Source organism: Nyctereutes procyonoides, unplaced genomic scaffold (genome assembly GCF_905146905.1).
Source record: "Nyctereutes procyonoides isolate TBG_1078 unplaced genomic scaffold, NYPRO_anot_genome, whole genome shotgun sequence".
Lineage (NCBI taxonomy): Eukaryota > Metazoa > Chordata > Mammalia > Carnivora > Canidae > Nyctereutes > Nyctereutes procyonoides.
The window spans coordinates 59,104,989-59,132,249 of record NW_026575140.1 but is presented as its reverse complement, the minus strand read 5'-3'; the positions used below and the strand labels follow the sequence as shown (position 1 = coordinate 59,132,249).

The following is a 27,261-nucleotide window of genomic DNA, read 5'->3' as shown; positions in this document are numbered from 1 at the left end:
GAACTTCTGCTCAGCCTCGCTGGACATAAGGGCGATGCAGATTAAAACATCAGCGAGACACCGTCTGCTGTCCAGCCGTTAAGTGAACAAAAATAATATGATTGATCATATCAAATGTCAGCAAGGCAGCTGGCACGTACCTCTGCGCAAGTGTAAATGGGCACAGCCTTCTCGAGGCCTACTTAGGCGGTAGCTATTAAAATTCTAAATGCCGCTGACACCAAAGACCATTCTCTGCGGAGTATTAGGTCGAACCATATTAAATTGCCAGTGTTTTGTAGGTCAAAACTGGCCTAATTTCTGCCACCGCATGTGGCTCAGCCCAATACTGGAGGGGGCGGGGAGGGGGCGGGGCTGGGGCCCGAGATGGGAGGAGTCTGGGCGCCCATAGGCTCAGGCAGTGTCCATCATCGGCGCCCAGCGAATGGACACTGGCGTGGGGCGGGGTCTCTGCTGGAGGCGGGTCCGGGCCGCCTCCCTCCACCTGCCGCGGGCGTGGACGCTCTCCCGGGAGGAACCGGAGCCGCGGGCCTGGTGCGTGGGGCAGAGTCGCGCACTAACATGCAGCTCTGTTGTCCCTACGGGGTCGTGGACGTTTTCCTTAATCCAGCCACCACTTCCGAGGGCTCACTGTACAAACGGGAGACACATCTGACAGTGCAGGAGGAAGGTTCTACCTACTTGGAAGAACCAATCCCCTCTCTCTAAATCCTGCTGGGCCGCGTCCCACCTCCCTCTGCCCCCAGCAGGGACGTGACGGCAAAACCAGACCGGGCCGGGCGTGGGGAGGGACACGTTCTGTGAAGACAGGGCCCCTGCGCGGCTGCCTGTGCGACCCCATGGGCTGCCCCTCACTCTGCCCCAGGCCCTGCCCTATGCCCGGCCTCATGCGCGGCCCCATGGGCTGCCATGCTCTACTCCATGCTCTGCCCCATGAGCGGGCCCACGCTTGGCCCCACACTTTGCTCCACGCATGGCTCCATGCACGACCCCATGGCCTGCCCCATGCTCTACCACATGTTTTGCCCCACTGTCGGCGCCACACTCTACCCCACGCACAGCCCCAGACTGGCCTCCACCTTCACTTCTGCATCACAGCCTCCCAGACAAGCCAGGGGAGGCTCAGAGGGGTGGAGTTCGCAGGTCCAGGGGGCACATGAGCAAGCCCAGCCCCCCAGTCCCCTCCCCAGTCCCCCTGATTCTGGACTTCTGGGCATTGGGTTATGTGTTAGGGGCATGGCAGGGGGTCACCTTACCTGATCTCCCCCTGGCTTCCACCCACCACCGGGTGCCAGCCTATGGCTTTGGAGCCCATCCTGTGTGTGGGCTGCAGGCTGCCTGCCCACCCACCTGGGCAGGGAATGCATGTGGTCTTGCCTGTCCCCTCCAGTCTTCATCTGCTGCCTGCTGCTGTCCGCACCTGTGTTTGGCTATCTGGGTGACCGGCACAGCCGCAAAGCCACGCTGAGTTTTGGGATCCTGCTCTGGTCAGGTGCAGGCCTCTCCGGCTCCTTCATCTCCCCCCAGGTAGGTGCCCTCACCCCTGCAAGGCCTCCAGGGACCTGCCCCCACCCCCTGCCCTGCTGGCTCCCTGGGGAAGGTGCATGGCCTGCTTCCATCCCCTCGGGGCTCCAGGCAGGCTGCAGGGGTGCCTTCCAGGGCCCCGAGAGGACCCCCTAAATGCTCTCATCGGGAACCTTCCTCTCCTGCACCCCCGTGGCTGCCTGGGGGGCTTGGGAGTGACCTCCACTCTCTGAAGGAGCTGGCCCGGCTGGCAGAGGTGAGAGGCCCAGGAAGAGGGCTCCCCTGGGCCTGGGGCTGGCGGTGGCTGTGGCACCAGCAGGGGGCACCCTTGTGATGTCAGGGACCTGGCCTGGGGGGAAGGCCAGGGGTCCTTAGTCCTGACCCCACCTCGTCCCCTGGGGGCATGTGTCATCCGGAGCTCAGCCTCTGACACAACCTCCTGTCCATGCCCCCTGGGTGACCTCGGGACTCACTGGGGTCATGTGCCTGTGTACCCAGCATTCCTGGCTCTTCTTCCTGTCCCGGGGAGTGGTGGGCATGGGCTCCGCCAGCTACTCCACCATCGCGCCCACCGTCCTGGGAGACCTCTTTGTGAGGGACCAGCGGACCCGGGTGCTGGCCATCTTCTACATCTTTATCCCTGTTGGAAGGTTGGTATCCCCAGAACCCATGTCCTCAGCTGGTAGACCTGAGGGCCAAAGGAACCAGGGGATAGGACTTGAATCCCAGCCCTCCTCCTTCCTCGGCACCCCCCTTGGGCTCTCTGGGCCTCAGTTTCCTTCTCTGTAAAGGTGGGGGAGGACACCAGCCAATGGCTGTGTCAGGGTGCTCCCTCTACCTGAGGACCCTTGAGAAGGGCTGTGCAGGGACGTGTGTGCGGAGGGCCAGGTGGCCAGGGGGCAGGCGGGTGGATCAGCGTGGGGTTTAGAGCCTGGCCCCTGACTCTGATCCAGGCTTTCTGGAACCGCCTGACTCAGGCCCAGGGCCCTGGGTCCTCACAGAAGGCGGCAACGGGCAATGCTGGTGGGCCCACAGCCAAAGGTCACCAGTGACTTGACCAAGGGCAGTGGACATCTGGGCCTCACGTGGCTCACTTTTCCCGTGATGGGACTGTGAGCAGCAAAGAGTCGGGTCCTGGGGGGGGGATGTCCCGGCATGGGCTGGGCCCCATAACCTTGGGCCTGCCCCCCCCCCCACTGACTGTGCCCCGTGCCCCTCTGTCACAGTGGCCTGGGCTATGTGCTGGGGTCGGCCGTGTTGCAGCTGACTGGGGACTGGCGTTGGACCTTCCGAGTGAGTCCAGCCTCCCACCCCCCCCATTGCCGGGGCCAGCAGGGGCTTTCCAGCCTCCGGTGACCTTAGCCACTTGGCAGGGCAGCTGGCGCCACGGGGGGTGGTCAGGCTTTGGCAGCTTCAGAAACCCGGCAGAACATGAGCCGTGGAGGTCGCGTCCCTGGTCAGAGGCTGGCCTCGGGGCTCCCGAGCTGGGGGAGCTCCAGCAAGTGGCTTGTAACGTGGGGCAGGGGAGCACGCGCTTCCTCTGGAATCTAGGAGGGTGGCTGGGGCTGAGAACATCCCAGGGCAGAACTGGCACCATGGGTGGATGTGCTGCTGAGTGGCTACTTCAGGCTCCGGTCCTTAGCTGCCAGCCTGCGGGCCCCAAGGAGTAGTGCCCACCGGACATGTTAACGGAAGTCCCCAGGGGACCCTGCTCCTCAGAGGAGCTGAACCCCCTGGGTGAGGCTAGGTCAAGCTCTCTGATATCTGCAGCCCAGAAAGGAGGCCCCTGCCCCACCCCAGGCCCGCAGGTCTCCCCAGTCACAGGCCTGCAGTGTGGCCTGAGCCTCCCCCATCCTCCCACCCCCCATGCCCAGGTCATGCCGTGCCTGGAAGTCACAGGCTTGATCCTGCTCCTGACACTCGTTCCAGACCCGCCCCGGGGAGCTGCTGACAAGCAGGAGGAGGCGGCCATGGGGGCTGGGAGGAGCAGCTGGTGTGAAGATGTCAGGTACCTGGGGACAAAGTGAGTGTCCTCCCCCCCCAAGAACCCCGTGAGCCCCAGCACCACTGACCTGCCTCCCCCACCTCCAAGGAACCCATCCTGACTGCCCCAGTGTTCAGGGTCTTCCTCCCCTGAGCTCCCCCTCACCTGCATAGGTGCTCCGCCCTCACCCTGTGACAGCACAGGGGCAGCAGGGGAGGGAGGGGGAGGCAGTGCGGCACCAACTCTGCCTTATCCCCGAGTGACCTGAGACTTGGAACCTTGTTCCCCTCATGTATTCAATGGATGTAATCCTCTCAGGGCTGCCTGGAGGATGTTGGGAGTTAATCAGTCACCTCTGCCAGCCTTAGGGAGCATATCCATCCTGTTCCAGGCATGGGCTGGGGGGTGGTCCGTGCACTCCCAGACCTCATGACTAATGGGAACATGGGGCGCGGGCAGGACCCAGCACGATGTGACATGGAGCCATGAGACCCTGGAGGGTGCCTGGAGGAAGCAGGGCAGCGGGGCAGCTTCCCGGAGCCTGTGCTGCTGGTGTCAGGCCCTCTGGGATGGGGAGAGCTGGCCCTGCAGTGAGGAGAGGGGAGGCCCGGGGGGGGGGGGCGTCGGGGAGGATTGGGACCTGAGCCTGCCAAGCATCTGAGCACCCGAGTGGACAGGGTCCAGCAGTGGGGGTGGGGGGGGAGCCCATGGCTCTGCAGCCCCAGCCCTTTGCTCAGCTGGGTGCCTTTTCTTGCAGCTGGAGTTTCGTGTGGTCCACCCTGGGGGTGACTGCCATGGCCTTTGTGACTGGAGCTCTCAGCTTCTGGGTTCCCAAGTTCTTGTTCGAAGCCCGTGTGGTGCATGGACTGCAGCTCCCCTGCATAACGGACCCGTGCAGCAACCAGGACAGGTGAGGGGCCTGCGGGTGCCTGGGCCCTGAGCCCAGGTCAGGTCCTAGGTGGCTCTGAGCCCCACAGCTCCGTGTCTCTGAAGAACCCAGGACTGGGGTTCCAGCTCTGGCTGAGCTCCTGGGATCTAGGTGGCCATAGGCGAGCATCCTCCTGCCGCTGGGCCCCAGGCCTCCTGCACCTGGGCTGCTGTGGGGGTCCAGAAGGTGCTCAGGAGAGGAGCGAGGCCTCGTGGGGCCTGTGGGGTGATGGGACCTGCAGTGTGAGGTCAGCCCGTTCTACATTTTATATCGAGGCTCTGGGATGTTTCTTCCTTTCAGGGCTCAGCCTTTCGCACGTGCCCTCACATGTTCTCTGCCTGCTGTGGGGCCAGGAGCCCTGGGGAAGCTGCCAAGATGTTGGGGAGGGAGAGAGAGCCTCACAGAAGGCGACATGCTCCCACTCCCACCTCTTCCTGCACTGTGCTCAGGCCCCACACCCTTGCACCCCCACCCTGTCACACCCTCCAGCCTCCTTATCTCCACCTCACTCTTCGGTCCCCCCGGGCTCCTGCCCTGCCCTGTGGCTCAGCGTCATGGTCTGTGCCGCCACAGGTGCCTGTGTCCACCTGCATCCATCTGCTTCCACCTGCATCTACCTACATCCACCTTTGTCCACCTGCATTCACCTGTCTCCACCTGCATCCGTGTCCACCTGTACCTACCTGTGTCCACCTACTTCCACCTGCATCCACCTGCATTCATGCATCCACCTTTGTCTGTCCACCTGGATCCACCTTCACCCACCTGCACCCATGGATCCACCTGTGTTCACCTGCATCTACCTGCATCTGTGCATCCACCTGTGTCCACCTGCATCCACCTGTGTCCACCTGCTTCCACCAGCATTCACCTGCACCCGTGCATCCACCTGAGTCCATCTACATCCACCGGTGTCCACCTCCTTCTCCCTGGCCCAGAGAGAGCCTTCATGTGATTTCCGGAGTGGCCCATGGCCTCTCACTCATCTGTGCCTTGGCCTGAGCTGGGCCTTCTGCCTGCAGCCCCTTCCCTCTTCCCATCATCACTTCTGAAACATTAATGGGAGTTCAGGCCCCACAAAGAGCGTTTGACCTGAATGCCCCTCTGAGGTTTTAGGATAACAAACTCCATTATTCCTGCATTACCCACAAGGAGAGGGAGGATGAGCAAGGGTCCCTGAGCTGTCCCAGTGGCAGAGCCAGACTCAAACCCATCTGACTCCTGACACCACGTCCTGGTGTGTCCAGGGCCACCTACAATGGCTGGTGCATGTGGACACCCCGAGGAGAGCTGGGAGCAGCCTCTGGTATATAGCAGGTTCTCAGGGGAGGCGCCGGGAAGGCGTGAAGGAATGCCTCTGATGGGGCTGTGCTGCTGGCCAGGGCTCCCAGTGAGACAGAGCCCTGGAGGTTCTGCAGAACCACAGCAGCCTGGAAGCTCCACTCAGCTCCTCCACGGAACCCGGGTGGCAGGCAGCACAGACGTGTAGCTCACAGTGACACAAGTATTCTCAGGGGCCCGGAGGCTGCACGCCCATCCAGGCTCTGGGGACTGTCTCTCCTGCCCCTTCCCCTCAGGGCTGCCACTGCTCCTTGGCTTGTGGCTGTGTCCACGGTCAGCTGCCTCGTTCTCTGGTGCCTCCTTCTGTTTCCCTCTTCCCGGGACATGGTGGTCACAAGTGGGGCCTCTCCAGCCTCAGGACCCTGAACGCAATCATGTGTACAAAGTCTGCTATCCCTCTGTGTGTGTGTGTGTGTGTGTGTGTCTCATGAATAAATAAAATCTTTTAAAGGAAAAAAAAAAGGGCAGCCCGAATGGCTCAGCGGTTTAGTGCCGCCTTCAGCCCAGGGCCTGATCCTGGAGACCCAGGATGGAGTCCCATGTCAGGCTCCCTGCATGGAGCCTGCTTCTTCCTCTGCCTGTGTCTCTGCCTCTCTCTCTCTCTGTCTCTCTCCTGAATAAATAAAATCTTTAAAAAAAAAAAAAGTCTGCCATCCAGGGAGCAGTCTCAGGTGTTGGAGATTAGGACATACACATCCTGGGAGGGGCGGTTGTTCAGCCTGCCACAAGGTAGGAGGGAGGTCCTGGCATTGGTGTTATATACCCACCTTGGCTATTAACCCACCCTCCATGGTTGGGGTGAGCCCCAGGGCGAGGATGCGGCAAAGGCAGGAAGCTCCAGGACCCAGGATCCCAGCACAGCCCCTGGGAGAACCTCTGACACCAGAGCTGGCCCACACAGAAGGGGCTGCGCAGGCAGTAGTGAGCTTTCCACCCCTTGGGGCACGTGAGTAGGAGGTGGACAGATGCCTGCCAGGTCTGGTGTGCAGAGGATCAGCATAGATCATCTTGGCTCTGAGAGTCGGATTCTGGGAAGGCCTTGCAGGCTGGGTGGCTGGGTGGCCAGATCCATCCTCTGGCCACATCTCCTGCTCAGGGGCCAGTGCAGTGGCCCTGTCTGAACAACCAGCCCTAAGGGTCACAGGGGTCTCAGGGCCTGCCAGGGCTCCAGGGCAGGAAGCATTCATCCAGGACCTGGGGACCCATGGTAGGCTGAGCCGGAGCCTTGCACAGTTTGCAACACTGTGTGTGGGGGTGGTTCCTGGAGTACCCACGTAGGCTAGAAGGCTGGGCTGTGCCAGTGAGGTGCTGCAGGACCTGCAGCAGGTTCCTGCCCTCTCTGGGCCTACATTCTCCCCTATAAACTGGGAGGGGGGATGGACGTCACGGGGGTGGCAGGTTTGGTTCTCGGTGCTGGCAGGGGGCTTGCCTGAATCATGCAGGGGCTGCCTGGGGTGGGCGAGGCCCTGACTACTTGGGGCTTCATGCTGGCTGCCATCCGTGTCCCTCTGAGCCCTTTAGACGGATGCCGAAGTGGGGGCCCAAGGGCTGCTGCAGCGTCCAGGTAGGGGTTGGGCAGTGGCATGCTCAGGTCTGTACTGGAGAACGCAGCCTCTGGGGGCCTGTCTAGGTCTTGTTCTGGACAGACGGCCTTCCCTGGGGGTGGAGGTAGGGGTGGGGATGGAGCAGGGGCAAGGTCAAGGGCAGGGCAAGGCCAGGGCAGGGGCAGGGTGCAGGGGCAGGGGCAGGGGCTGGGTCAGGAGCAGAATCAGGGGCAGGAGCAGGGGCAGGGGCAGGGTAGGGCAGGGGCAGGGGCAGGAGGGAAAAGCAGCATGAGGATGGGGCACCTGAGGGGCGTGCAGGGCCGAGGGGAACCACAGGGCCAGGTGGCCAGGTGACGGCCAGGTGACCCCAGGTGTGGGGTGGGGGTTCAGTGACCAGAGGTTCACTTGCCCACGATCCTGTGAGTGAGGGGGACGAGGAGGTGAGCAGGTCTGGGTGCAGTGCGATGGTTAAGATTTCTGTGGGGCTGTGGGACACTGAGTGTGGGGATAGTCCCTGGAGCTGAGGCTAGCTGGGCTGGTCACCCCCACAGCCAGGGCCATCCCCACAGTGGGCAAGACGGCGTGGCAAGCAGGGGGTTCCGGGGCCCTGAGGACCCAGGAGTGAGGTCACGAGGAAGGCAGAGCTGAGCCCCGCACTGACCGCTGCACCCTCTTATCTCCCACATCAGCCTGATTTTCGGGATCCTCACTGTGGTGACCGGCATCATTGGGGTGGTCCTGGGGGCAGAGGCCTCGAGGCGGTTCAAGAGAGTGAACCCGCGGGCGGAGCCCCTCGTGTGTGCCTGCAGCCTGCTGGCTGCCGCCCCCTGCCTCTACCTGGCTCTCCTCCTGGCCCGGACCACCTTCACCGTCTCCTACGTAAGTGCGGGGTCCCTACGGGGGACGGGCGGGCGGCCCTATCTATGCTGGCTGACACCGCACCCGTCTCCACATTATGTCCACCACTCCTTCCAGGTGGACTTTGCCGTTCCCGGTTTACAGACGGGTAAACTGAGGCTTACCCAGAGTAGCACAGCTGGGAAGGAACACAACGGGGTTTTGAGCCCGAGCCTCTGTGACCCTGAGTGCGTCCTCCGCATGGCCGGTTAGCACTTCGGGTGGAGACCGAGGGACCGGGTGTTCCTGGAGGCGCCGGGGGCTCAGGGGGCCGAGGGTGGTTCTTTCCGGCTTAGAGGCTCGGGCTGGGGCTCGGGCTGGTCCGGCCGGCGTAAGGGTGACGACCCAGGAGAGGCAGGCGTCCCAGGCAGGGCCGGGGTCACACGCGCCTCCCGCGCTCCGCGGAGCCCCTTCTGCCCCGCATCCCTAATTCGTGTCTGCGGCCAGGTTCCAAGGCTACGGCTCCTCCAGCCTTTCTGGAACACTCCACGCTCCCGCGGGACGTCACCCTACCGGCCTGGGCTCTTCTCACATTGGGGTCGCGGGGCCACCGGGGTGGGTGGGGCTTCTCTGGCGCCTGTGCTTTGGCCTTAGGGCGCCCCTCTAGCAGCGGGGATTGGGGTGCTCAGGTCACCGCAGGTCTCCCTCAGGCCCGAGGGCAGGACTGGCGCAGGGGCTCCTTCCGGGTGTTCGGCCTGAGTAGGGGCATCTACAGAGACCTCAGCAAACAGATGGCTCCTGAGGCCTCACAGTGCCCCGCCAGGGGCGGGGGGGAGTGCATCTCACCCGGCACACAGATTGGAAGACTGAGGCCTGGAGGGGGCCACATGGACTGTGGGGCGGACGAAACCGACACGAGTCTGTGTCCTTCATGCTGTCCTGACCCTGTCGTCCCCGTGGCATACAGTAGGCGCTAATAAAGGCCTGGATGCACATTGACATCCTGGCTGGGGGAGCTGAGGACGGCAGGAACAGCATCCAGGCTGCAGGGCAGCATCTACCTGACCTTGCAGCGGCGGATGCTCCTGGAGGCCTGTCCCTCCATGTCTGGGCACCGACCCCTGCCAGCTCTGCGTCTGCCACACTCTCCGCTGGCTCCAGGCAGCGGCTCCTTGGCTGCGCGCTGGGCACACAGCTGTCCCCCCTCTGCCACCTGGCCCATCTCCAGGGCCGGATGGCTCATCTGGAAAGGACATTGCGCCCCGGCTGGCAAAGCAGCCAGAGAAACCCTTCTGGGGGCCTGCGACGGGGTGAGGGGCAAGGAGTGACATGGTGAGGGGGCGATGGCGAGGGGCAGGTCGGGGCAAGGGGCAAGGGGGGCAGGATGGCAGGCAGGACAGCGGGCAGGCCTGGGATGCGTCCCTCCTCTGCTGCTGGGAAGCGGCTCCCTCCAGGCCGAGGTCAGGCTGCACTGACCCCCCAGGCCCCGCCTTCCAGGCTTCTGGAGCTCGCAGGTCCAACCAACATTCCATCTTGAGGTCCAGGCTGCAGCCCCAGGCCTGGGCTCACCCGCGTCTCCCCTTCCTCCAGGACCGGCGCCAGGATGTGTCCCCGCGGGCGCCTGGCTCTACCCTCACCCGCTGCAGTGTCTCCCACACAGAGGGGGCTCCCTGTGCTTCTGGGGCCAGTCTAGCTCCTCCTGCAGGCACCCGAAGCCCCTGTTGGACCTCCCCAGGGCCTTTGCAGCTGTTTGCCCCCCCATCCTGACACCCCGGCTTCTCCCCCCACCCCTCCTGTTCCCCCCAGTCCCTCCTTGGGGCCCTTCTTGACTGCGGTGCCCTGGGGCTGAGGGTCCACCGCCTGTGCCCTTACTTGTGCTCTGACTCCTCTGACCCAGATGGGGCCTGGGGTGGGGCCCATCTTGCTTGGCTCTTGGCCTGAGACACACTGCCAGACACGTGGGGTCACGGCATGCAGAGTGGACAGCTGTGTGAAAAGCCACACCGTTCAGTCACTCAACAAACACTCGCACCCGTAGGGTGGGGGCTGGTTCGAACTTCAGGGATACAGCGGTGGGTGAGAGAGGCTACAGTGTCTGCAGCCTGGTGGAGGGAGACAGCGGGTGGGCAGGACATGCTTCACGGTATCTCAGGTGATGTGGAGCTCAGGACGGGGGTGCCAGGGATCAGGGGTGTGTGGGGCAGATTTATGGGCCATGGGGTCCCCAGGAGGAGGTGTTGGTGAACACCTGGAGGCCGTCCCGGAGCCCATGGAGGAGGGCTGGAATGGGTCCCGGGGCAGCAGCAGGCACACCGCGCTGGAGAGCCACCAGGACCCCATAGAGGGATGGAGAGGGGGACAAGGTGGTAGGGCCGGGGCACATGGGGACTGGTTTTACTGAGAGAGGGGTTTGCCCCGGGCGGGGGTCTGTCCAGGTGACAGTGTGCTCGTCGTTCGCTGGCCTCACATTCTCGCGGGTGCGTGTGGGACGTGGCACCTGTGTCCATGGGGAATCGTGGCTGCGGTTTCCTTGCAGTTGTTGGCCTTGGCACCTGGGCCACGCCCCCTGGCTCATGCTGACGAGTCTGTCTTCCTATCCCACGCTGGGGAAAGACATGCGTTAAGTCCCCTACAGAAGCAACAGGATCCGCAGTGGCGCCGTCTGGGTCTGGGCTCCTCTGAGGGAAGGTCCATGGTTCCAACCGGTCACTACTTGTCACGCATCCATGAAGACTTCTCGTTTCTTCCTCTGGCATTTGCAGTGGTTGGCAGCTTCCTAAGGATTTGGGCTTCATGGGGGAATCTGGTCGGGGTGTGCGGTGCTAGTGTCCCCATGAGGCCTCCTCCATCCTGGCTTCAGGGACGAGGGTCCTGTCCTGTCCTCCTGGTCAGTGTCGCCAAGGAGTTGTCCATTTTGCTGCCAACTTTGATTTTATTGAGTTTCTCTATTCTTCTGATACTGCCCCCATTTAGGGCAGTCGGGCTGGCTTCTGTGGACATGGGCACCCTTATCCGGGCAGGGTGGTCCGGGCAGTGGGGTGGGCCAGCGCTGCAGCATGGATGCCGGAGAGTGGATCACAGGTGTGTCTTGGAGGAATTTCCAGATGATTCCACATGGGGTGTGAGAGAAAGAGGAGGCGCAGGAACACAGAGACACCAGCCTGGGCAGGAGGGACCATCATCAGGCTTGGGGGCGTCTGGGTCAGTGTCAGAAAGAGTGAGAAACAGAATGGTGTTCACAGTAGGAAGCGTCGTCGCATCCCTTCTGTCTGTCTGTCTATATCTCTGCGCATTCTCAGGTTCCAGGGACTTGCTCTTCCTGCCCCGTGTCTCACTGCCCGGGGGAGGTAGATACTACTTCCAGGAAGGGTGCATGGACCTACAGGCATGTGAGCTCATGTGAGCATGCATTCAGGGGCGAATGGGGTCCAGTCCAGAGACACTAGCATGCACACGTGAGTGCCAGTGTGTACTCACGTCTGTATCCCCATGTGGTCTCGCCGAGCGTGGATTGTAGGCACGTGTGAGTTCATTCCATAAGTGCCTGGAGTGTAGCAGTGTGTCTGAGTGTGCTGCTCTGCACACGGGACTGTGTACATGAGTGTGTCAGGGCAACGGGTAGGTGTGTGGGATGTGCATGCACACACGTGTCTGCCGCTGAGCATGGCGTCTCGTGGCTGTGGGCATGCTGCTCAGGGAGGAGGGGCCGCCCCCACATTTCTTGGAGAAGCCAAGCTGTGTGGCATGTTTACCGGCAGTGGGTTCCTGGCCCGTGCAGTGGGGTCTGGGGAGCCCTCTGGGGCACTGTGCCTGAGACCCACCTGCCGGCACCCAGCCCTCCGTCTCCTCCCTCCTTTTGGGCTCCTTGGCAGGCGCAGTGGGCTTCTCGGCTGTTAATTAGGCTCCAGACACACACAGCAGGCCTTGGCTCGCACTCGGGTCCTTGGCCTCCTTCCCGGAGCCTCCGCCCTTCAGAGGAGAAGGCTCTAGGCTCTGAGGGCTGAGCCTCAGGCACGGAGGCTGGAGGATGGGCTGAGCGCCCACCATCCCCCTGGCGGGGGACTTTGGGGCCATAGGAGGGGCATATCAGGCCATGCTCCTGCTCTGAGTCCCGGCCGGGGGCGCTGCCACGGGTGTGAGGCCTCAGGGTGCTATAAAGCAGCAGAAGTATTTGCTTTGCTCGTGAGTCCCTTATCTCTTTTCTGCCTGAGCTCAATGGGGCAGCATGGGGTGGGGCCCATCAAAGGCGGGGGGTGGGGGGCTGGGTCTTTGGCTGAGCTGCCCGTGGCTTCTGCCCGTGGCTTCTGCCCGTGACCCAGCCCTCGTCCTAGCGCAATACCCAGCCCCCAGGGACTAGAGTCCCAAGAGCGCAAGGTGATGCCTCGAACATCACATGCCATCCCTCTGCCGTTGTCTGTCTCTCGATTGAGCCACGGCTGCCTGCTCAGAATTGAGGGGAGACCCAGGCTCTTGAAGGAGCAGGTGGAGATGCTCAGTGGCTGGGTGGGAACACAAAATCTGGGCTCCAGCACAGGGAGGAGTTGGGACGTGGCCGTGAAGCCCCACAGCTATGGGCCACCCCAGGGGTTGCTAGCCCCACCTGCGCCTCTGGCCTCACAAGCGGGGAACTAGCGGGGGGTCTTCACCCTCAAACCCCCACTGTGCCCTGAGGGTCCCGGGAGTGATAAGCAGAAACATTCACACTCACATCGGATGCTTCCTGAGCATGTCCCGTGCACCAGGCACTGTTTCAGGCTCTGGGGATCTAACACTGAACAAAATAGGTGAAAATATGTATGTGATCAATCAAACATGTAGTGGAGCATCTGCCTCAGGCTGAGGGGCTGAGGTCAGGGTGCAGTGGGGAGGGAGCAGCCAACGGGAGGCCCTGGGGGAAAGCATGGCCTGTCTTCTCTGCGGCTCTTCCCTTGAAAGATATCTGATGTGGTCTAATTTTCTTTACCTTGCTTTGCATTTGTTCTGGTGTCTGTTGGCATCAAACATGCCTTAGACGGTAAAGTTAGCCTAATGTTTGTTTGTTTGTTTTTAATTTTTTTTAATTTTTTAAAGATTTTATTTATTTATTCATAGAAACACATACAGAGAGAGAGAGAAAGAGAGAGAATGAGAGAGAGAGAGAGAGAGAGAGAGAGAGGCAGAGACACAGGTAGAGGGAGAAGCAGGCTCCATGCAGGGAGCCCGATGCGGGACTTGATCCTGGGTCTCCAGGATCACGCCCTGGACTGAAGGCAGTGCTAAACTGCTGAGCCACCTGGGCTGCCCTGTTTGTTTGTTTGTTTTTAAATATTTTATTTATTTATTCATGAGAGACACACAAAGAGAGAGAGAGAGAGAGAGAGAGAGAGAGAGAGACACAGCTAGAGGGAGAAGCAAGCTCCATGCAGGGAGCCTGATGTGGTGGGACTCAAACCCTGGTTTCTAGGATCAGGCCCTGGGCCGAAGGCCATGCTAAACCACTGAGCCACCCGTGCTGCCCCTTGTTTGGTTTTTTAAAGATTTTATTTATTTGAGGAAGAGAGTGTACATGCACGAGTGTGAGTGGGGGAGGAGCAGAGGCCGACTCTGCAGGAGCCCGGAGCCCCACGTGGGACTCGATCCCATGATCCTGAGATCACGACCTGAAACAACAGCAAGAGTCAGACACTTACCCACTGGAGCCACCCAGACACCCCACGTTGGCCTAATATTTAAAAAAATCCCTACCGTTGACTCATTTTTTTCCATCTGGATACCTACAGATTTCGTTATTAGTCTTGAAATTTGATGGCGCGTCCCAGGCATGAGTTATCTCAAGACAAGTCATCCCCAAACTTAGCAGTTTAAGGCAACACACGACCGTCTCACCCTCTGGGGTCAGGAGCTGGGCTGGGCCTGGGTGGACCTTCCACTTCACAGCCTCTCCAGGCCGTGGTCGGTGTTGGTTCAGGGTCTGTGGTGTTATCTGAAGGCCCAATGAGGTGGGACGACTTCTGAGCTCACTGGTAGCCATGGGTGTCACGCAGACTGTGTGTGTGGCTGGTTCCTCGCTGCTGGAGCTCGCCATGTGGGGCTCTGCTGTGGGCAGCTCAGGCCTCCAATTCAGTGGGTGGGGAAGGCAACAGCTGGACCTATGGATAGGGGAGTCCCGGCGATCTCTGCCCTTCTCATTCCTGCTCTGTCCTCTGAGCTGGGCCTGAGCGTGGAGTGTGGGCCACTCTGGTCCGGTGCTGAATTAGGTTTGACACCGTGGGGTGGCTCAGCCCTTGATGATGCTGCACACTGGGGCTGGGGTCTCACTGGGGCTGGGTCAGGTTGGGGTTGGGGTCAGGGTTGGCTGGGGTTGGGGTCGGGTGAGAGGAGTGCTGGTTGGAGCCTCAGGCCCTGTGGTCCCCTGGGGCAGGAAAGGCTCTGCACACACAGGGCCCTGTCTACTTGGATCCAGGATGAACCCCTCTGACCCCAAGCGGCCCCAGTGACAGGGTCACTGCTCAGCGTGTCCACTTTCCCCCATCTCTCCACAGCAGCCATCCCATTGGATCTCCATTCCAATGGGGCTCACCCAGCTTATATCCCTCTGGCTGTGGGGCTGTGGGGAAGGCAAGCCGAGGTCTGTACTGAATTGTTTGGCCCCTCCCTTGGCTGCCAAACATAATGTTCATCTCATTAAGTTTTGTTCTGTTCTTTGCTGAAAAACCGTTTTTTTCTGACTTACTATTTTTTACTTTTGGGGAGAAGGGAAGTCTGCAATGCGATCGCCCTCTGTCTTCACACAGCAGTCACCCTGGATGACCTGTGAGGCCCTCTCCAGCCCAAACTAGACCCTAGTTCTATGTCTCTGTCCACCCCTGCCCCGGCCGCCAAGAGAGCCAGCTCAGCCATCATCAGAGCCTTTGTCTCTGGGGGTGGATGCTTCTCTCCTCAGCCCAGAGGTCCCCTGAGCCCATGGGGGACTCGTGAGGAGGCCAGAGGTTGGCCAGGACATGTGCCCACCATGGCTGTGGTCAGGGCCAGCGAAGGATCCCGGGGTGGCCGTGGCACCTGCTCTCTGACCCCTGGAGTAGCCTAGATGGTTGGGCTGCGCAGGCACTCTGCCTCTGGGGGAGGGGGTTCTCCTACCACTTGGTCCTAGGGGGCTTCTTCAACTCGTACATCTTGGGGTGATTAACTTTGCCAGGGGCTGCCTCAGAGGGACCCAGGGAGGCCCACCCGCCCTTCCTGAGGGCTGTACCTCCCTGCCAGGATCTAGCAGGTGTCTCTGCTCAGATGGGCAGGAAGGCCCACCCAGGAGGCCGCAGTCTGCTGAGTTTTCCAGGCAGACGCCAGAACCAGCCTCCTCACTGCCTCGCTCCCCACCTGCCTGCCTACCAGGCCGCCGCCACGCTGCCAGCCCCAGGGACTGGAGTGGTACCCCACGCCCTAAAGCCAGTCCCTAAAATTACCGGTTGGCAGGCCAAGGGGCCGAGTGTGCCAGCCAGCATGGCAGCTTGCTGGCGGCCAGTCTGTGCCAGAGCCTGTCCTGACTGGCTCAGCCACCCTGGGCATGGGGTTGATCCCAGGAAGGGGAGGATGGGGTCTGAGTTCTGTCCGGGGCTCCCCTGGCCCAGGGGGGATGTTTGCCAGGCCAGGGGGTCAGAGATGAGTTCCTGCTGGCTGGGTGCCTGGGCCCCTCCCACCACCCGTCACTGGGGCTGAGCCTTCTCTGGGGAGGGTGCTCCGTGCTCCCTCCCGCCCACCTGTGTGTGCAGGTGCACCTGAGGAGAGGTGTGTGCGAGGTGAGTGTGTGCATGAGCACGAGGGTGTGACTCATGAGAGCACACGCATACACACCCATTCACTCTGCAGGCTCGTACAGTGTGTGTGCCGCTGGCTGGCTGGCATCTGCCACACGTGGTCAGGTTGAGGGGCACCCCTGTTGGCTGCACATGCATATACTTGTGTGCAAGGGCTGTGTGTCCAGGTTATGAGGTGCTGTGTGAACCTGCACACGTGGGGGGCCCACATGCTTGTGCAGCATATGTGAGTATGAGGGCATGAGTCACAGTCTGACTGTTCGTGGCTGGAGTGACTAAGGCCAGGAATATTCCTCGTGGCCGCCCTGGCTCCAGGGGGACATCCTCTAGATCTGAGGCACGGGGGCCAGGGGCTGAGGGGCTCCATGTTTCTCAGGCTCCCGCCCAGCGTTCCCAGGCCCTCTCACCCATGGAGCAGGGATGAGGGGACAGAGACAGAGTTCCCCGCTGGAAGTCCCCCCGGGGGGGGGCCGGGAGGGGCCTGGGAGCCTGCTGCTGAGGGAAGGGAGGCACCCACAGGCTGGACAGGAGGAGGGGGCCATCTGAGCAGTTAGGCTGCGGGATGGATGGCAGCTTGGGGGACCCCTGCCTGTGTGGGGGTCACCCTGGGTGAGCACAGCGGTCCAGCCCACAGGAGAGGGGCTGGGGGCCTGGCTGGGCATGGGAGGGCATCCAGGAGTGCCCGGCTGCCCCAGCTCTGAACAGCCCAGCCCGCTCCTCCTGGGGACAGGGCCCCAAACCAAGGCCCTTTCGGGTGGGGACTCGGGGAAGGGTGGGGGCAGAAGCACAGGCCGTGGGAGGCACCTGGCTCTCAGCCATGCAGTTCAGGGAAGCCAGGCCCAGAGGGGTGACCCAGCCAGGGCCACGGGGCAGCGCGGGGCAGGGCGGGGGTGGGGGGCGCCGTCCTGGGGCCGTGGCGCCTTGGGAGCCAGTGTAATTACAGGGCCGTCACCCTGCCGCCGCGGAGGATGCCCGCGCTGGTCTCCAGGTGCTCTCCGGCCTCAGCATCCCCGGGGCCTGCGGGCTCTATTTCGGGTTGGGATCCACCCTCTGCAGCTGGAGGAAGGAAGAGGTGTATTCCGGTCTGTCCGCTGGACGTGGGTGGCAGGGGATGCAGAACTGCGACTGACCGCCGCCCCTGGCCCGGGTGTGAGGGAGGGGCCATGGGCCAGGTGGAGGCGGAAGTGGTGGGGTGGGGAAGGGGGGGAAGGAGGGCAGGGAGGGGAGGGAGAGGGGTGCAGGGGGCCGGGAGGAGGCAGGCCCAATCCCCCGCCCCGCCCCCCAGGCGGCTTGTCAGACCCGGTGGGGTTGGAATGCAGGCCTGTGTGGACCGAACTGAGGTGGCTTCCTGATCCCGCCTGGTGCTGCCCGCACAGCGCCTCCCTCCGTCTGTCCGTGTGGCCCGAGGGCCTGGGGGGGCAGGTTCGTGGGAGGAGCTCACGGCTGCCTCCAGCCTAGCGCGCCTGCGCCTGCAGTCCAGCTCCCTGCCTCCTGAGGGACCCTCCCCAGGATCAGCTCAGCGCCCCCCAGGCCCTCCCTGACGGGGGTCCAGGGCTCTCCTCTGACCTCCCTCCGGGCCTCACTCGGTGCGCAGGGTGGGCTGCAGGCCTGAGGGCTCCCGGGATGGGACATGGCTGGTGTGAGGGCCTGGCCCATGGCGCAGAGGGGAGACCGGCAGGAGTGGACAGCCCCCCCCTGTCCCCCCTGCTCCCTCCCCCCATGTCCGCAGGCCTTGGGGAACCAGCGTGGGCTGTGGCATGGTCCCGTGACTGTGGGAATGATTAATTCCTCTCCAGCAATAAGCTCCTGGAAGCTCTGAGAAGTGACTCTTTCCCCTTCTTGCTACTCTGTAAACTCTTCCTGAGTGAGTGGAATGAGGATTGTCCTAATCCCCTGGCATGAGGCAGGGGGTTCTGGGCACAAGGGGTCCACGGTGGCCTTGAGTGCCCAGCGGATACTGGGGCAGCACAGGGGGCTGGTGCTGGACGGGGACTGGAAGTCCTGGGCGGGGCTGGTGATCTCAGGCAAACATGTCTGGGAGGGACAGGGCCCAGGCCAGGCAGGTGGCTGGACAGAGCGGGTGCAGCATTTGCATGCACAGGCCTGGAGGGAACACGGAGGGTTTTGGGGGAGGGGCTCTGCAGCCCCTGGGCCTTTGTCCCTTGGAGTCTGTCTCCCCAGCTTCCCAGTGGCCTGGACGTCAGGCCGCCTCCTCCTGGGCCCCCAAGAGCTCTCAAGGCCTGGGCCTGGGGCAGTCCATCGGGGAGGGGGCCATTCCCGGGTCAGGCCTGGCACTGTCTTTCAGGTCACGGCTGCCAGCCTGCCCCTCCGCCCCCACCGCCCTGGCGGGGATGTCTGCGCAGCTGGGGCGCTGCTGGAACTGAGGTGACCTGAGGGTCTCACCCCCACACAGTCACGCTGCCCTTGCCTCTCTGCAGGCAGGACAGCAGGTCGCAGGAAGGAGGGTGACGCTCGCCCTTGTCCACAGGTGTTCCTGGCGCTTGGGGAGCTGCTTCTGTCCTGCAACTGGGCCGTGGTTGCCGAAATCCTGCTGGTAGGTGTGTGGGGCTGGTTCCCCTGGAGCGGAGGGAACCCAAGGATATCCAGGTCAGGACTAGGGGGCGCTTCAGAGACCAGGGGGCAGGAGGCCAGGCTCACTCAACAGTTACCTGGGACCAGACCTTCCTGATGCGCTCCAACATCCCCTGTCCACCTACAGTCTGCAGCTCAGAGAGGGCAGATGCCTGCCCCGAGGTCACACAACATCTACAGGCCCAAGCACTGTGACTCCAGGGCTCCCACTTCCAGCCCGCCCCCTCTCTCGCCTGCATTTTCCTTTGGCCTGTGCTCTGGGTGTGTGGATGGGCTGGGGGACCCACGAGCCCTCCTCCTGCCTCCTGGGAGGCTGGCATTGCCAGTGCTGCGCAGGGGACCTGGGGAGCCTGGGGCCTGTGCAGAGTGGGAGGCTCACATGGGCTTCCACCACCTGCCAGCTGCGCAGGACGTGGGCAAATCACTCTGTGTCCCTGGGCCTTGGTCTCCCCGTGTGGACGACAGGGGGACATACCTGAGGGTTATCGTGAGTGTGGAATGAGTGGCACGAGGGTTTGGTCGGGGCGCCTCCCAGGGCTCTCCTCGGTCCTGTCCTCTGGCTCCTGGGGGAGCTGTCCTCATCTTAGCCATCAAGGGCAGCTTGAATACTGTCATTGATGGGGGGCTCACTCCCTGTGTAGACCGCCCAGGCTCAGTGGGTGTGGACAAGCTGCCCTTTGATGCCCAGGGAGTGGGTAAGCGGCAGGGCAGGCGGGTCTTCCTTGCTCTTTCCTACAGACATGAGACCCCGGCTCCAGCCCAGACTGGGTCCCACACCAATGAAGGGCCTCAGTCCTTTTTCCTGGTCGGTAGGGAGGAGGGATCCCACCTGGCCCCTCAGGGTGCACGGCAGGCTAGCAGGCAGGGGAGCCCCAGAGCACAGGAGGTCAACCCCAGGGGTTGCCACGTTGAGGCCTGGGGATCCTGGCTACCCTGTACCCCCACATCTCCGGGGCCTCGGTGGAGTGGAGAGCCACCCCTGTAGTCCCTGCACCCTCACGGCCTGGACCTTCAACACGTGGCCACCCCGCAAATGTGTGAGGACTGCGTGTGCAAGAATGATGAACCCACAGAAGCCGGCTCTAGGTAGAGCCGTGTGCTGAGGGCCGGGCAGGGCAAGTGGGGGGACGGGCCTGCTGGCTGTGCTTGGACATACCTGGCTGTGTGGGGCAGCTGTCCAGAACCACACAGCAGGTGCTCCCCGCGGTCCTGCCCCTGCTCACAGGCCTCCAGCAGCAAAGCTTAGTGAGCCCTCCCTCCCAAGAGGACATCTGCCCCCCCTTCCCCCAGCTTCCCACCTTCCAGAAGCCTCTTGGTGAGAGGTGGCCTCCTAGACACATTGGTCCAGGGCAGCTAGCTTCCCAGGACTCTGACTTGACCCCACGTGCCCCTGATGGGGAGCTTGCTCCCTGAGCCCTGAGAAGCACCTGCCTCCTGACATCCCAGGCCCCCCTCGCACACACCTCCCTGCCCGGAGGGTCCTGGAGGGTCCTGCTCCCCAGTAGGCTGGGCTGGAGTCCCCCCAGGCTGAGCTCCCTGTGCCCCCCAGGAACAGCGCAGAAATGGGTTTGTCCTGTGGGGTCCCAGCATCCAGCCACCTGGCTCCCCCTACCTCCTCCGAAGGCGCCCCCACCCTGGTCTCCGGGGCCCTGCTCTGCCCACCCCCGCATGTGGGATGTGAGGGCCACATAGGGAGGCCTGCGCACCTGCCGTCGCTGCCCCACACACTGCAGGCCCTTAGGTGGTGCCGGTCGTGCTCCCCACTGTAAATGGAGCAGCTCTTGTGAGGAAGGAGAGTCAGGAACGGAGGTGTTTTGTCCCAGAATAGAGCCCAGAGCCTCTCCCCTCTAAACTTACCTGCTGGGCCGCCCCCACCCCTGCCTCCACCCGGGGCTCTGTGAGGCCACAGGATGAGCAGGTTGGGGATGCACTTCCTGCCCTGGCCGTAAGGGCTGCTCTGGGGCTCCAGGTCCCAGGGACTTGACTCCGAGGGTCTTAGCTGCAGCCTGGCCTCTTCAGCCCTTGGAGGGTCCACCTGTCCCCGCACCGCAGAGTCCTGGGGAGCCGGCTGCCCTGGACCCTCACAGCAGAGTCCCAGCACCGGGGACGGTGCGAAGCCACAATCAGCTCCTGCTCTGGCCTGGTGGCCGGTCCAGCTCCTCTAGCTAGAGTGGCTCCATGTCCTTGAGCAGCCACAGGACTGAGGCCTGTCCCTAGGCCCTGCGGCCTGCCCCGCGACTCCCTGGCCTCCACAGCTCTGCTCACTGGGTCCCCGCCCACAGTGCCCTTCGGCTCCCTGTGCATCAGTGACCCAGGGGCGGGGTGGAGCGAGGGTGGCCTCCTGGTCCTTCTCGGTCTCCCAAGTGTTCGGGAGCAGACACAAGGGAACCACCAGGCAGCCCCCCCCCACACACACCCCGGGCAGGTAACACATGGTGGCAGGGGTTGTTGGTCAATCCTGGAGCGGTAGGCCCAGGGTGGGATCCCAGCCTTGCTGTCTCCTGGCGAGTGACCCCAGGCGGTTATGTGGCCTCCCATAGAGTTTCCTCATCTGTGACATGGGCATGATAACCATACCTCCCTGGGAGTGGTTGAGTGAGTGCACGATGTGTATGTGTGAGATCTACAGAATGCATACAGGAGGCATCGCGGGTGGATCCCCAGGGAGGGGGCATGAAGGGGCACCCTCGTGCCCTGTGCTCCTGTGTTTTGCAGTCTGTGGTGCTGCCCCGGTGCCGGGGGACGGCAGAGGCGCTTCAGATCACGGCGGGCCACATCCTGGGGGATGCCGGCAGCCCCTATCTCACTGGACTTGTAAGGGATGCGCTCATCTGCGGGGACACAGGGATGCGGGGATGGGTGTGAGGTCAGCAGGGGCACAACAGCCTCTCTGCGCAGGTGTCCAGTGCCCTTCGGGCCCGACGCCCCGACTCCTACCTGCAGCGCTTCCTCAGCCTGCAACATAGCTTCCTGTGCTGCGCCTTCGTCATCGCCCTGGGTGGTGGCTGCTTCCTGCTGACCGCACTGCACCTGGAGAGGGACCAGACTCAGGCCCGGAGGCCCAGCCCAGGTACTCCGCCCCCACCTGCACCAGGCCCCATGCCCAGGCTCACGGGAGCAGCACATGCACCCCCAGCCGCTCGGTTTGGAGGTCTGCTCCTGTGTTGGTTCCTTGGAAGCCGTCATTGCACCCCCACTCTGCGTCAGGTGTCGGGACAGGGCTCCCGGTCCAAGCCCTCATGGGGTGCGTGCTCCAGAGCAGGGATGGGACAAGCAAGAGACGGGAGTCCACAGGGACCAGGGTCTTGGAGAGGCGTGACGTAGGGAAAAGGAATGCATGGGAGCAGCTTGTGGCATTCGAAAGGTCCTCTCCATGCAGGTGACCGACTGTGGGGCTGTAAAGGTTGGGAGGAGGTGAGGCAGGGGCTCCCAGCAGACAGTGAATGCAAAGGCCCTGAGGTGATGGTGTGGCAGGGAGGCCGGTGGATTGTGGGGCCAGAGGGAGGGGCGAGGGCAGTGGTGATGGGGCCACAGCAGGGAGTCGCGGGGCCTTATAGGGACTGCGGCCTTGCTTGGAGACAGAGCCCATGTGTCGTGTCTGCAGACGGTCCGGGCATTTTATCTAGAATGTGACTGCTGTGTGGAGAGCAGACTGGGGCTGGGAGGGCGGTGGGGCCACGGGAGGCTTGGCATCACCGGGAGTAGGGGGCGGACCTGGGTGCTGGCCAGCGAGGTGCGGGGAGGTGGTCGGTCCTGGAGTCTGTCTTGAGAGTGGAGGTGAGGACCGTGCGGGCCTGGGGCCAAGGTGCCATGCGCATTCCCTGCGGCTGGCCGAGTGTTTTTCCTTCCACAGGGACCCCCGACAGCACCAAGGAGGAGAGCCGAGCCCTGCTTTCCCACCCACGGGTCGTCCCAGAGGCACCCTGAGACCTCGGCCCCTGCGCAGCCCGTGCTCACCAGGCCGCACCCCTTCCTTTGGCTGCACCTGCTGCCCCCTGGGGGAGCCAGCAGTGCCGAGGCTGGGTTGGGGCTAAAGCTGTCCCCTCCGTCCCTGCCATCCCTTCTGTCCGCTGTCTGGGGTCCTTGGCCCACTGGCCCCTGGGTCTGATTAAAGTGTGGTCAGTGCAAAGTGCAAGAGTGTTGGCCTTTCACCACCTGTTATCTGCCCCTCAAGGTGTCTTTGCTGGGAGTGGGGGCAGGTGGGGAAGCGATGGGCAGCCCCGGGGGGCACAGGGTGGCTCCTCCGCAAGGGTCTCTGGGAGGCCCTGCCCTGGGCCCCTCCATCCCTCCTCCTGCAGGTCAGGAGGCCGCAGGACGCCCTTTGGCCTGAGCCACCCTCCAAACAAGAGGTGGGGCAGGTGGGGGCCACCCGGCAGTCTCTGACAGAGGTTTCCACACGGGCTCCTGGAGGAGGTGGTACTCGCTCCCTACCGCCCCCCACCACCGCTGCTTACACCCGATCCCACTGGGCGCACGGGGACAGCTGGCTCTGTGGGACTCACACTTGCCGCCTGCTGGGTTCAGAGCAGCAGGCCTGCAGGGCCCCAGCAGTGTCCAGGTGGGCAGCAGTGGGGAAGCGTGTTCTCTCTACGCCGTGAGCACAAGTGTCCCCCCCACCCCCACCCCGGGGCCTCCCTGCAGCTGTGGGCTGAGCGGCCACCAGGCTTACGCTTACCTCTGGATCCCTATCTGCTTCGTCCCTCCTCCCTGCCCTGACTGCGAATGGCCAAGCTCCCAGAGCTGGACTCTCCCGCCCAGCACCCCCCTGCTCCCTAAACCTGTTTCAGCCCTTCTTCAGGAGTGGCTGCCCCAGGAGGACCAGCCCCCCACCCACAGTTTGCCATGTATCCCTGAAATTAGAAGGAAAGGCCTGCTTGGTAAGGGAACTGTGCCCTATAACCATGACCATGGGGTTCCCACCCACCCCCAGCAGGCCTCTGGCACCAGCTAGCTCTCCAGCCCTCAACTGTGTCCGTGGAGGTAGGGTCAGAGTCCACAGGGTAAGGGCTCCATCCTACAGGCCGCCTCCACCCCTGCGTCTGACCCCAGGAGGAAGTCAGCTGTTACCCGTTCTTCTGACCAAATGGCTCCAAATTGGAGGTTCCCATGACCGCATCCCCAGGTTGATGTGTCAGTGGGAGCAGATCATAGGCCTCATCCTCGGATTATTATAAGAGGACACGACTTGGGAGCAGTGGGTGGAGAGATGCCCAGGACGAGGTGCAGGGAAGGGGCAGCGCCGCCACACCCTCCCCAGGGCCCGGCCAGCACCCCCCGGGCTCACTCTGTCCTTCTTGGCTCCTACTGAGGCTTCATTACTCAGACACGATTGATGATTGATTAAACCATTGGTCGCAGGTGATTGATTCGACCTCCTGCCCCCTGTCGGTACCCAGAGGTCAGGAGGCAGACCGGGGGTGGTTCTCCTGCCACCAGCCCCCTTACTGGGGTCCCAGTGCCACCTCGCTAACAAACAAAAGACACTTTTGGGGTCTCTGTACCAGGATTTAGGACATTCTGGGGGTTCAGGAGCTCGGTATGAAAAAAGGATGATGAAACACACGTGTAGATCCCAGGACCACACTTGCTCCTCCTGGGGGGACACCTGGTCTGTGCAGGGTGCCAGAATGCCTTGTCCCACTCAGCACCACTGGCTGTGTGTCAGGGGTGATGACTGTGGCCTTCCCAACCCTCACTGTGGGGTTTTCGAAGCCTGGATCCAGCCCTCAGAAAACCTGCCCCAGGGTCCCTGGACCCCTGACAGGCTCAGTTCCTAGGAGATGGGCGAGGGTTCCCAGAACTCAGAACAGCCACTCCCCCTGCCACCCCAGAGCCCAGCAGCAGGGGGGGGGAGGGGGCGAAAGGTCAGAAACCCCATACGTGCAGGTTCCAGAATCAGGTGCTGAGCCGCGACTCTGATTCCGACCCTGGCCTTGGACCTCGCAGCCCAACACAGGGCAGAGAGCAGCAGGCTGAGTGAGGCACAGCTGTGGGCATATGGAGGGGTTCTGGCCCCCAGAGCCCCCCCACTACCCCCCAGGAGCCCCCTCCGTGCCTCCAACAAGCCCCCAGGAGCCCCCACTGTCTCCCAGGAGCCCCCTGCCCCCATGGCCCCAGGAGCCCCCTCCATGCCTCCAGTAAGCCCCTGCTGCCCCCCAGGAGTCCCTGCTACCTCCCAGGAGCCCTTGATGCCCCCCAGGAGCCCCCTCTGAGCAGGTGTGGGGGGGAGCCAGCAAAGAGCAGGTGTGGGGGGCAGAAGGTGTCCTTGCCCCTGGAGGGGAGTGTGCTCTGGGGCAGGAGAGACTGGCAGGGACCAGGGGCTTGAGCGGCTGAGGAGCTGGGGCTGGAATCCGGAACCAGGGTGGTTTCTCCTGAGTCACAGCCTCCTGGTGTTTGGGTCGCTGGGCGGGCCGGGTGGGGCTCACTGGGCCCAGCTGGACACAGTGTACACCCAGGAACTCCCAGGGCGCTTCCCCCAGGGCAGGGCCTGTGGACTGTGGGAGGGAGAGACCAGGTCTGCTGTGTGAGTGGTGCTCCCCGGCTCTGCTCATGCTCCCAGCACCCCTGCCTCGCTGGGCGGCCCCTTGAGCCCCTGCCCTTGGCAGCAGGTGTGCATCCTGTAGGGCCCAGCGCGCAGGCCCCCGTGGCAGGGGGAGGCTGGTCCATGCATCACACCTGGCGGCCGACGATCCCAGGTCTGATGCTCTTTTTTTTTTTTAATTTTTATTTATTTATGATAGTCACAGAGAGACAGAGAGAGAGACAGAGAGAGAGAGAGAGAGAGAGAGAGGCAGAGACACAGGCAGAGGGAGAAGCAGGCTCCATGCACCGGGAGCCCGACGTGGGATTCGATCCCGGATCTCCAGGATCGCGCCCTGGGCCAAAGGCAAGCGCCAAACCGCTGCGCCACCCAGGGATCCCAGGTCTGATGCTCTTAGTGGGTCCGCATGTCAGGCGCACGGCTCAGCAGGACAGGCCCTCACGCCCACCCCACCCATTCAGTATGTTTACTGCTCTTCCCCAACAGACGCCACGTGCATTCCAGCTCCCAGCATTCATCCCAGCATGCAGGTGTGCCCGAGTGTGCTTGCTTCTGAGTCCGCGTGTGAGGGTGTGCAGCCGTGGTTACAGCTGGGCTCTCCTCCGACCCCAGGCCTGGAAGGTGGAGCGCACTCGTGGGGAGGGGTCACTCTAGCCCTGGCTCATCCCCCCGCAGCACCAGATGCGGCTCACTCCCTGGAGCGTCTGCCCATCTGTCCTCCACTGCACAGTGGGAATGTGAAGTTTTGGGTTTAACGCAAGCTTTAGGGACCGAGTGGGCGGGAGGCCGTGGTGCCAAGCTCAGCCCATGCAGGAAGCTGCCCGGCCCCATGTACTCCTCCTGTGTGACTCTGTGGGGTTGTGGGGTTGCATGCACAGGACACCGAGTAGCCACCTCGGGCAACAGAGGGACTTGTTGGAAGCATGTTGGGAGCTCACAGAATTGCTGGGGATGATGCCGATTTGGGGCCAGACCCGGGGCTGTCTTCTGGGGACCTTCACCAAAGTGCCAGGTGATTCTCCGTATCTTCTTGCCGCCCTCCTCAAGATTTAAACCCTGGGACAAGAGGGTCCCGTTGGACCCGATGGCCCTGCCTGGATTTTTAGCGCCGTCAGGCCCAGAAAGCCAGGGTGCTACTGGGAAGGGGGTGGACTCTGAATATCCAAACAGAACAGCAATGGAAGAAAAACAGACAAAAACAAAGACGGTTACCACTGCAAGAGCTGGGGCGGGCGGCTGGTCCCGGCGGCATGACCAGGAAGAAACCGGGTTCAGTTTCCTTGAAGGGAGCCTTTGTTTCCATCAGTCTGAGTCCACCATCAGAGGAGACTGACACTTCTCTAATTCAGAAAGCGTTAAAAAATGTTCGAATGACAGAACAGGAACTTCTGTGTTCGCGGGCACCCAGAGCCATCTGTTCTGAGCAGGAGGGAGAGGCAGGGACGGAGCATTTGGAGCAGAACTGACACAGTGCACCCAGGCTCAGGGGATGCTTGGTGAGCGCAGGACCCAAGGGGGGCGCTGTCTCCCTAGGGCCAGCAGCCACTGACCTGCTGACCCATGGGGAAGGTAAGCAACGTGGGGAGGCAGTCAGGGACAAAACGCCTTTTCCAGAGGGGCCAGGAGAGGAATCTGGCTGGCTTCTGAGTCACTGGGGCAACAGGGACGTGATGCAAATCTGCACACACTTCCTGAGCACCTGCTAAATGTCATTTACTCATTCAATCAACAAACACTCTCTGAGCACCTCCCCTGCACTGGGCTGTGCAGATAGATCAGCCCCCCCAAGACTCATGGATGGTGGGTGGGGAGGGTGGGTGGGGGTGCTGATGTACAAACATGATCAACGCAATGAGTTTGGCATGAAGGAGGCGTGCCCAGTTTGCTCAAGTGGCCGGAGGAGGAAATGAAAATTTTTCAGGTAGATCAAGGAGGGCTGCGTTGTGTGTTTGAGGGGCAGTGGGAGGCGAGAGCTGGGCCAACCCCCTCCCCTGGACAGAGGTGGCCAAGCGCAGGGGAGGGGGCTCCTGGGTGCTGCTCTCCGTGGTCCTGAACATCACTGCATTGTGGGGAGAGCAGGGTCTCTAGACATGGCACCCCAATTCCCGTCACCCTCCCCCCAGCTCCAGAAAGTGTGATCCCTGTGGGTTCAGGGAGCTCTGTTTTCAGGGGCGTGGATC

At 62.6% G+C, this 27,261-nt stretch overlaps 1 protein-coding gene across 3 annotated transcripts in view; it reads left to right on the top strand.

Annotated features, from left to right (window-relative positions):
- The window catches only part of SPNS3 (SPNS lysolipid transporter 3, sphingosine-1-phosphate (putative)), a 28,753-nt gene extending 6,105 nt beyond the window's left edge, over positions 1-22,648 (top strand). The window contains exons 3-12 of one of the 3 annotated variants that reach the window (XM_055306098.1): positions 1,391-1,527; positions 2,023-2,174; positions 2,751-2,817; positions 3,399-3,547; positions 4,266-4,418; positions 8,011-8,200; positions 18,437-18,502; positions 21,256-21,354; positions 21,439-21,610; positions 22,394-22,648. In XM_055306098.1, the coding sequence (XP_055162073.1) occupies positions 1,391-1,527; positions 2,023-2,174; positions 2,751-2,817; positions 3,399-3,547; positions 4,266-4,418; positions 8,011-8,200; positions 18,437-18,502; positions 21,256-21,354; positions 21,439-21,610; positions 22,394-22,467 (1,259 nt within the window). In that variant the 3' untranslated portion in view covers positions 22,468-22,648. The remainder of the gene's footprint in view (positions 1-1,390; positions 1,528-2,022; positions 2,175-2,750; positions 2,818-3,398; positions 3,548-4,265; positions 4,419-8,010; positions 8,201-18,436; positions 18,503-21,255; positions 21,355-21,438; positions 21,611-22,393) is intronic. The other 2 variants (XM_055306096.1, XM_055306097.1) reach the window with 2 other exon arrangements.
- The last annotated feature ends 4,613 nt before the right edge of the window (positions 22,649-27,261 follow it).